At 38.7% G+C, this 10,500-nt stretch overlaps 1 protein-coding gene and 1 long non-coding RNA gene across 3 annotated transcripts in view; one reads left to right on the forward strand and one right to left on the reverse strand.

Annotated features, from left to right (window-relative positions):
- Positions 1-2,198, forward strand: part of LOC121246494 (electron transfer flavoprotein-ubiquinone oxidoreductase, mitochondrial) — a 30,899-nt gene extending 28,701 nt beyond the window's left edge. The window contains exons 15-18 of one of the 2 annotated variants that reach the window (XM_041144671.1): positions 411-490; positions 1,096-1,224; positions 1,309-1,375; positions 2,095-2,198. In XM_041144671.1, the coding sequence (XP_041000605.1) occupies positions 411-490; positions 1,096-1,224; positions 1,309-1,375; positions 2,095-2,178 (360 nt within the window). In that variant the 3' untranslated portion in view covers positions 2,179-2,198. Of the gene's footprint in view, positions 1-410; positions 491-1,095; positions 1,225-1,308; positions 1,376-2,094 lie in introns of those variants that run through there. The other variant, XR_005937123.1, reaches the window with a different exon arrangement.
- Positions 2,199-7,926: 5,728 nt separating this feature from the next.
- LOC121246497 lies at positions 7,927-10,190 on the reverse strand. The gene is made up of 3 exons (XR_005937124.1): positions 10,043-10,190; positions 8,052-8,058; positions 7,927-7,937 (listed from the first exon to the last, which is right to left on the reverse strand). It is a non-coding gene; the product is annotated as an uncharacterized LOC121246497 (long non-coding RNA).
- Between the last annotated feature and the right edge of the window lie 310 nt (positions 10,191-10,500).

The raw sequence follows: 10,500 nt of genomic DNA on the forward strand, positions 1-10,500 counted from the left end.
AATTACTGATCAGCACCAGCATATATATGTGCAGGTTGCAGGTTGGGTTCTAGTAATTTTTTGCCAAAACTGGCTTCGAATATCAACTAATTGATCAAATAAGAAAACTTCTTATGGTAGCAATAAGTAACATGCATATTGAATGTCTCGGAATTAGATTACTAGTGCAGTCTGATTTGTGAGCATATGCTCCAGAAAAAAGTTTACCTGTTTTACTGCAAACAATGCTTTTTTTTTTTTTTTGGTAAGTAAAAAGGGATTTTATTAATCCACGTAATTAGGCAATGCCCAAGTACACATGAAGTATATAAGAATGAGCCTAATTACAAGCCATGCGCTGCGAAAAGCAGCATAAAAGTCTCTTTTTACTGCAAACAATCACTGATCAGTACCTGCATATATGCGTGCAGGTCGCAAGTTTATGTTCTCAAATTCAATATCCAAAGCCTGATGGGGTTTTGTCTTTCGATGTGCCAACCTCTTTACACAGGTTTTAAAAAATAAATGTGTTTTCTTATTCAGGATTCATTTGAGGTTTCTTTGAGTTCTATAGAAAAAGCACTGTCATAGCTATTTGTAGGCTCCCTAATTGAGTTCTTGTTCTCAATGGTGCCTTGCACTGGTCATTCCAGCCTCAGAAGTCCCCTTTTTGCATTTTCTACTCCCATGATACATGAGATGTGGAGCATAGCCTCCCATGTATATTCTTAGTAGAAATAAAGTTCACAGTGTTACCTGATAGTGATCTTGCATCATAAGACAAGGAGCATTATTTACTTGAACATGGTCAGGAGGGGCAACCATTAGAGCAAACGGTCTCTTAATCTATTCCTATCATGGGAGATGATAAATATGGGACTACCCAATTGTTTAGTTTAGGTAATGAACTGAAAAATGACCATATTTTTTCTCATCTCAAGAGTGCCCAAATTTCCTTCATGGAGGTAAAACTTGGCGGCATTTTTTTTTGTATAGAACAAAAACAGATGGCAATCTAAGGAAATTCAATCTATTAGGGAAGATTGCATATGTTACTGTTCAGCATTTCTCTGCTTTTCTAGGCATTGATATACTTGTTTTTATTCGCATATATAGGAGCAATACAAATCATGAACATGACCAACCTGCTCACCTTCATTTGAGGAACTCCAAGATTCCTGAACTTGTTAATCTGCCAGACTATGCTGGACCTGAGTCACGATATTGTCCTGCACGTGTATACGAGTAATAAGCAATTTCTATGGCTTCTGCTTTGAGTACACTTCTATAAATTGATTATCCCTCAGATCCTCTTTGTTTGGAATTTAGGTATATTCCAGATGAAATGGGTCAACTGAAATTGCAGATCAATGCTCAAAATTGCCTACACTGCAAGGTAATTTTCTTGGAGCATTTGAAAGTTAGTTGGAACTCAGTATTGATAATCATATGTACTTAAAATTGCATACATGCACACATCTGGAAATAAGATTTTGTGGACTTCAAAACAGTTGCATAATTTATGTTTTCCTCAGTTTTGGTTCACATGGTGAAGTGTATTCCTTGTACAGTGTACATCGTTTCCCAGCTTACAATATAATTGGCAGTTACAAATGAAAAAATTGAGCAGACAACTTTCAAGTGAATCAACATCTATTTCCCTTTCGTCAGTCAGGCATTGTTGGTGTATGACTGTTTCGTTACTTACTGTTGCACAGACAATGCATATACTTGGGATGCTTTTTGCCATTGCAGTCTACATCGACCATATAAACACTTTCTTTTTCTCAAGTAGCTGCATCCTGTCCGCCCATGAAAATCATGTTTTACAGTTCCCATTGCTTTGAAGCCCATTAACTGGGAAGCGGCAAATTACTTGTTACAAGTGAAACTTCATGTCAAACATGGCAATTAAACTTTGAATAGAACTATGACATTAATAGTGAAATTTATAATTTGAAGTTGGTTTTTTCATTTTGTTGGGAATTTAGCTTACACATCCTAGAAAAAATCGGAATCTTGTTTGTCATAACTTCATTTCGTTTGTTTTTGTTACACTACATGTTCCTTATCTCTCAAGCTGAAGTTGTACTAATTTTGCTTGAATAATTTCAGGCCTGTGATATTAAAGACCCAAAGCAGAATATTGAGTGGACTGTGCCAGAAGGAGGTGGTGGTCCAGGCTACTCAGTCATGTAGCTCAAGCGCTCACCTGCTGTTAAAAAAAGGGGCACATCACGCAGAAAATTCATAATGCCCATCACCCTTCAGGAAATAAGTAAATGCTTAAACAATGCATTATTTTCAATGGATTTTAGATGCTACATTAATAAAGAAACGCCATGGATTGGCATTAAAAGCCTGAGTGACATATCAATCAAATAAGCTGAATTTTTTCTTATTTTATAAAGAGATATCTGGGGAACATAATCCATTGATTTTCTTTCAAACGTGAAATCATAATTATTGAAATGGACTTTCTCCACATAAGAAGAGACTATTTTTTTTCCCTTTATGTTTGTCTCTCTTTAAAGCATTATTTTAGGTTTCTGCTCTCCTCCATATGAAAAAAAGTCACTCTCTTTGTCATACGAGAGTTCTACATCTTAGGACTAATGAATACGAATACACAAAACTATCTATAAAAACTATTCTCTCTTTCTCTACTAATAAGAAGCTAGAGTTCTAAACTGGAAATTTTGAACTTTGCTCTCGAAAATTTTAGAAGCATCTGGGAGTGGAATTTCAGAGAGCTAATTTCAGAGAGCTCTATGCAGAGATGATGAAGGGATTACAGACTATTGCCTCTGAGTTGAATATTCCTATGATGTCTTCAGTTGCACTAAATGACATTTACGTTTTCAAATCAAGTACTTGCAATTGCAGAGAAAGAAAGATTTTCAGTTTACACTGTTTCTGATATGGTTGATGTTGGGGTTAGTACACCTCATATTTCGATGGTTTTATCAACCAAATTGCAAGATTTGGAGGATGGAGGGACTCTTTCAAACTATTTTGTCACGTACCTTCTTACTTCTCCTCTTGGAGCTCACGAACCAGATTCACAAGAACTTCCACCCAAGGTACACATGACAATGAAACACTGAAATATGCTAATGAAATTATTCATAGACGTAGGACATAGAATGAATCACAGTATTACTGAACTAATTGAGAGAGATTTTCGAGCAATCTCCAAGCTCCTTACAATTGCACTTCACTAAGATGTTCAATACCCTTCATTACACGATTCCCCCCTTTTATAGAAAAGACCATAACAGAACTAACAGACAAACTCGTGAAATGCTTTCCAAATTAATCAAGAAAGTAAAATGGCGCCGTCCAGACTTATTCTCTATAACCTACAACAACTCAAAATGAAACGTTTCATTAAAACTCAATACCCTCGTAGTGTACCGTTTTATTAATTCCTAATGCACCGTATAAAATGGCTGTTAATACTGTTACTTACTGAACAACTACTCCTTTGATCCCCCAATGCAGATCCCACACAACCTTCAACCCAGATCCCACTAGTTATAAAACAATACCTGCCAAATGGGGATAAAGTTGCCTCAATTTCCACAGACATTCCCAAGAAGAATCCTTAGGAGCAGCCCCCACCCAACTCACTAACACTTTAGTCACAACATGGTTACCCTCTTCTTATCCTCTCAAGTATCTCCCATGGCTCAGGTTGCAAGTGACCACTAGAATCAGTTGGAGGCAAGGTTGGTAAAGGAATGATATGCTGTCCCACTTTCTTTTTTAAACAAGAAACATAGAAAACGGGGTGAATTTTGGAAGATGGTGGCAAATCGAGTTTATAAGCTACTGACCCCACTTTCTGCAGAACTTGAAATGGCCCATAAAACCTTGGAGCTAGTTTCATGTTGTGACGCATAGCCACAGTCCTCTGCCTATAAGGTTGAAGTCTTAAGAAGATCCAATTACCAACCTGAAAAGATCTTTATGTTCTCCCTTTATCAGCAAAAAACTTCATCCTGTGCTGTGCCTTTGCCATATTATCTCTCAACAAACTTAGCAGTTCATCCCTTGCTCTCAACTGTTGATCCACAGCATGATTAGAGGAAATGCCAGGCACATAAGAAATGAGCTTCGGTGGACCATAACCATAAAGAGCCTCGAAAGGAGTCATTTAAATGGAAGAATGTAGAGTAGTGTTATAACACCACTCAGCCATAGCCATCCATGAAGACCACACTTTTGGTTGTTGACTGCAGTAACATCTCAAGTAACCCTCCAAGCATTTATTTAATGCTTCTGTCTGTCTATTAGATTGAGGATGGTATGAAGATGTGAAGTCCAAAGAAACAGCTGCTTCCAAAAAGAACTTGTGAAAACTGCATCTCTATTAGAAACTATGGATCGAGGTAGACCATGCAACTTGAAAACCCCATTAAAAAAAATCCTTAACAGCTGTGTAAGGATGGGAGAGAGGAAAGAAATGAGCAAATTTAGTCAGCCTGTCCACTACAGGACAGCACTACAGAAAGCCCATTAGAAAGGGGTAATCCCTCAATGAAATCCATGGATATATCCAGCCATGGAGAGTCAGGAATAGGTAAGGGTTGTAAAAGGCCAGGGTATTTCACATTCTCACTTTTACTGACTTGACAAATTTCACATTCCTTGACTAACTTCCTCACATCTTTTCTCATACCTGGCCACCAAAAATCCCTTCGTGCCCCTTGAAGAGTCTTGTGATAACCCATATGTCCAGCTTGTGGGTTTTCATGAATATACTACAATATCTTTGATAGAATAGATGAAGATGGGACCACAACTAGTTTCCCCTTTCTGAGTAGCAACCCTTGTTGAGTAGAAAAATGTTTTGGACCTTGCTGACCTTGCTGCAATTTAGGAAACCAATCAACATAATTAGGACATAAAGAATAACTCTACTTGAGTTCTTCAATCCACAAGGGAGTGGGAAAAGAGATCATAGCCACCACAGCTTGTTCTTCCTCATCTTTCCTTGAAAGGGCATTAGCAACCAGATTTTCCTTGCCCTTCTTATAATCCACTGTGAAATCATAACCATTGAGTTTGGAAACCCATTTATGTTGTGCCTCAGTACCAATTTTCTGTTCCACCAAAAACTCTAGAGCTTGTTGATCAGTCTTGATTTTAAAGGAATGGCCCAACAGATAAGGCCTCCATCTCTGAATAGCAGACACCAAAGCTAAAAGTTCTTTTTCATAGGTTGACAATAGCAAAGCTTTGCTATAAAAAGTTATGGGTTGAGACTCTTGCATCAAAACTGCCCCAAGACCCATACCAGAAGCATCACACTCGATGGTGAAAACTTTTGTGAAATCTGGCAACCTCAACACAGGAGGATTGCTAACAGCTGTTTTGAACAACTCAAATTCAACAACAACCTTATCATTCCAACAAAAAGAACTTTTCTTCAATAAATCTGTTAAGGGGGTTGCTATAGACCCATAGACTCTTATAAATTTCTTGTAGTAGCTTGTTAATCCTAAAAATCCTCTCAAGAACTTCAAGGTTTTAGGAACAGGCTAATTAACCATAGCTGCAGTCTTTGTTGGATCTGTTTGTACCCCATTCCCAGATATGATGTGGCCTAAATACTCAACCTCTTGCACTCCAAACTTGCACTTAGACATCTTGGCATAAAGAGTATGTTGTCTTAATGTACTTAAAACAGTCTTGACATGCAACAAATGCTCAGCCATATCCTTACTGTATATGAGGATATCATAAAAAAAAAAAAAAAACCAAGACAAACCTTCTCAAAAAAGGCTTGAAAATGTGGTTCATTAAACCTTGAAATATGGCAGGGGCATTAGTGAGTCCAAATGGCATCACTAAAAACTCATAATAGCCCTCATGAGTTCTATAGGCTGCCTTTGGAATATCTCCTTCCCTCACACGAATTTGGTGGTATCCAACTCTTAAATCCAGCTTTGAAAAAAATTCTAGCCCTAAACAATTCATCAAGTAATTCATCTATAATAGGAATTGGAAATTTATCTTTGATAGTTTCATGGTTTAGGGCCCTATAATCTATGCACATACGCTAAGTGCCATCAGCTTTCTTAACTAATAATATAGGGGAAGAAAATGGACTTTGGCTAGGTCTGACCACACCAGATTGCAGCAAGTCATGGACAATTTTTTCAATCTCAGATTTTTGATAATGAGGATATCTGTATGATCGAACTAAAATAGGAGAAACACCCTCCTTAAGGTTGATTGGATGGTCAAAAGCCCTTCTTGGAGGCAAACCAACAGGTTCAACAAATACATCCAAACTCCTTGAGTAAGTCAGCCATTGGTCCTTCTAGACAAACTTCCACATGTTGCTTCTCCACATGCATTAACTGTAACAACCAGCCTTGTTTATTCACAAAATGAGACTTAAATCCTGTCATACCAGACATCATCTATATACTGGCACAATTTAAACCTTGTAAGCTCACCATTTGACCACCACACTCAAATTGCATGGAAAAATCAACAAAATTCCAAGTAATAGAGCCCAGGGTCTTCAGCCATTGAACCCTGAGGACAACATCACATCCTCCTAATGCCAAAACATGGAAGGTCACAGAAAATCTTGAGCCTTGAGTCTTAAAGGCCTCCACTCCACTGTCTTGACTCAAAAGTTTTTCTCCATTGGCATCTCTCACTTGCAAACTAGAGGCTTGGTGAACCATTAATTTTGCATCCTGGACCACTAAAGGATCCACAAGATTATGTGTGCTCCCAAAGTCTACTAGGATTTCAACAGCACAAGAACCTACACAACCATGTAATCTCATAGCATTCACACTAATAGAACGATAAATAGCTTTGACAGACACTTCTAAGGCATTGGCATCTATAGGACCATGTTCTGTATCTTCAATACACATAGGCCCTTCACCATCAGACTGGTGTAAGTCCTCAACATTAGCTTGAATAAAGTAAACCTTAGTCTTTTTACAAACATGATTCGGATTCCATTTCTCTTCACAATGAAAACATGAACCCTTCATTCTCTTCTCATCCATCTAAGAAGCAATCACCCTCTTCCAGGGAAGAACATTCTTGTTGCCTTCATCACTTAGATCTTTTAGTCCACTCTGATTAACTGGCCATTTATTAGCAAAATGGCCATTTGGCCTCCAAGGTTTCCTTGAAGACAAAACATACTCTTCTTGTAGCTTGGCCAAGCCAAGGGCAGCCCCTAAGTTCATTGGATTAAACATTTTGACTGGAATTCTAATGTCATCTTTCAATCCACTAATATAATAGCTCATTTTGTGTCTATTGGACAAACCTTTCAACCTGTTAGACAATGCCTCGAATTGTGTGGTATACGAACTAACAGATCTAGTCTGTTTTAATCTGGTCAACGCCTCCATTGGATTATTAAATGTTGATGGTCCAAATCTAACTTGCATAGCCACCACCAAGGTCTCCCAAGAATTAAATTGGCCAGAATCCAAGGCATTTTGGTACCATACCAATGCCTCACCTTCCATATGGTGCGATGCCACCATTAATTTCTGATGAAAAGGTACTTGAAAGCAATCAAAGTATTGATTAGCTTTAAAGATCCATCACGCAGGATCAAGACCACTAAAACAAGGAAAATCCAACCTAAAACCTTTCTGAAAACCACCTCTTTCCTCAGGATTCCTAGGCGCCTCATCTCTTTCTCGAGACACCTCCCTATCACTACGAGACATTTCGTTCACAGTTTCAACAATAGATCTCAACATATTGGAAAGTTTATCTAACCTTTATGTATCCCTGTGATGATGTGCTGATGATGTTGAAACTGTAATTTTACCGCTTCATGATGTTTTTGAGATGCATCTTACTAACCTTTAATTGCACCACGCGTTCATTCTACCATCGCGACCTCGGTTGTAAGGATCACCTACTGCTGATACCAATTGTCACGTACCTTCTTACTTCTCCTCTTCGAGCTCACGAACCAGATTCACAAGAACTTCCACACAGAGTACACAGAACAATGAAACACTGAAATGCTAATGAAATTACTCACAGACGTAGGACACAGAATGAATCACAGTACTACTGAACTGATTGAGAGAGATTTTCGAGCAATCTCCAAGCTCCATACAATTGCACTTCACTAAGATGTTCAATACCTTTCATTACACGATTCCCCCTTTTTATAGAAAAAAACCATAACAGAACTAATAGACAGACTTGTGAAAAGCTTTCCAAATTAATCAAGAAAGCAAAACGACATTGTCTAGACTTATTCTCTATAACCTACATCAACTCAAAACGAAATGTTTCCTTAAAACCCAATACCCTCGTAGCGCACCGTTTTATTAATTCCCAACACATCGTATAGAATGGCTATTAATACCGTTACTTACTGAACAACTACTCCTTCGATCCCTCAATGCAGATCCCACATAACATATTTCGAGAGATTAGAAGTGTAATTATGATAAATCTTTAGTATTTATTTAAGCATAACTGGTATGGGAGTCGATAGCTATTTTGTAATTTTTCAAAAGTATCTTCTTTTTCTTAATTTCAACACGTCATAAAGAAAATGTCATACACCCTCTTTTTCTCCTTCACGATTTTAACCCTTGAATTCATTATTTCCTCTCTCTTCTGCCAATTTCTGCATATTCATCCAATTGGCCAGTCAGCTTCTATCTCATTATCGCTGCCCAACAGTCTTAAACTCTCAAAGTTACTACCTCATGCACTCACCATCTCAGCCATTGTCCTGCAATATCGAAGCCGCAATCATGTCATAATCCCCAGGTAGTTCATGTCCCTCTATTTCTCAACTTTTTTAATTGATTCTTTTAAGGCAGCTGATACTTTGATTCTTTATTTATGAAATCAAGACTAAAACTCTACATCTATAAAGACACTTAGAGATCGTGATCAAGTTATTTGCATGCATCCTCACAATATACTAAAAAGTATCTAGATTAAATTGCATATATAAACACATTATTATCAGTCTTGTACACGTCTTAGTTATTCTAGAATATTCTTCATTTGTTAGTGTTTTGGACGTGTTTGGTACATACCGGGAGGACTCCTCAAATAGCTGGGAGGTGGACCAAGGGACTTGCAAACATACAAATAAAGTATGGAGCTCGGGGGTGCTTAGGGGACCCTCTGATGCTTAAGTTAGTTTTCCTTTGTAGGAAGTGTTTACTTTGCCCTAAAATCTCATGAGTTTGATCATATCTTAATTAGGCTTTTATACTAGGCAGTTGGGAGTTCTGTTGCTTTCATCCGAAGGAGCTATCCCATCGTGCCTCATGCTGCATGCATGTGAATCAATTAGGGGGCATGATACCCTAAGGAAAATAATTAATGAGGCGTTAAGCTCTGACTCACGTCTTGGCCCCCACAGTTAGGTCTGACGAGTCCCTCTCTCTCTTTACGGGGAGAGCCATGGTTGTTCTTTCGGTATACATTCCCACAGCTACTGCTTCACAACGATCATTTTGGTTGCCTCTTAGCCTGCTGCGGAGGCGCCCACCTTTCCGTCCTCAGTGTAGGAGTCATGGTTATCTCTCCCACACGCTTTCTAGCAGCTGTTATCTAGGGACTTGATGAGTTTGCGCCTCCTCGGCCTGTCCTAGCGGTGCCCACCTTTCTTTTTCTAGGTGAATGGTGGTTATAGCTTCTTGGTAGCCACGTGCTGGTGATGATTCAAGGCGGCTGACAGGTCAGCATATGTCACCCCTGGCAACCTCTATCGGCGTCTCATTAGTCTTGGGCTTAGCTGAACATGCCTCTCACTTGGTGGGACAAGCCCACCAAAGGTTGTCATCTTTACTTTGCTAGACTGATGGGCCTTCCTTTGGATCGTGGGATCTCAGACTCTTGGATTGGGCCTTTTCACCATCTCCATTACCTTGCTAATTCTCATTGAACTAGTTCGATGGGAATTTAATTTTCCCTCTTCTTTTCCCTTTCCCTTCCCCTCCCTTCTTTAACGCTTTTACCGTCTCAGTCTAACAACTAGACTCCTCAAACCTGTCTTGATGCGCCGTTTCGTTTCCCACGTTACGTTGTTGTTAACTTAGATATTAGATATTCTTCTTACCATGTATAGATGCTAATAGTTATTCTTACCGTATATACTCAATAGTTATTCTTACCATGTATAGATGCTAGTAGTTAGGAGCTATACATTAGCTGTTACCATGTATAGTTCTTACTAGGGCTGTAAACGAGCCGAGCTCGAGCGAGCATGGGATGTACAGGCACGGCTCGTTCACAAGATAAGCGAGCTTAGGTTCGGCTTGTCTGTTAGCCGGGCCTAAGTTTTAGATCGAGCTTAGCTCATTTATAGGTAAAGCAAGCTCGAGCTCATCTCAAAGCTTGGTTTGTTAACGAGCTAAGCTTGGCTCGAAGCTCGGTTTGTTAACGAGCTCAAGTTGAGCTCGAGCTCAGCTCAAGATTGAAAACATCTCTGTTTTAGCAAAATAAATAATAAAAAATTTAAATAATAGAAAAGGTCAAATA

This window comes from Juglans microcarpa x Juglans regia, chromosome 1S (assembly GCF_004785595.1).
Source record: "Juglans microcarpa x Juglans regia isolate MS1-56 chromosome 1S, Jm3101_v1.0, whole genome shotgun sequence".
Classification (NCBI taxonomy): domain Eukaryota; kingdom Viridiplantae; phylum Streptophyta; class Magnoliopsida; order Fagales; family Juglandaceae; genus Juglans; species Juglans microcarpa x Juglans regia.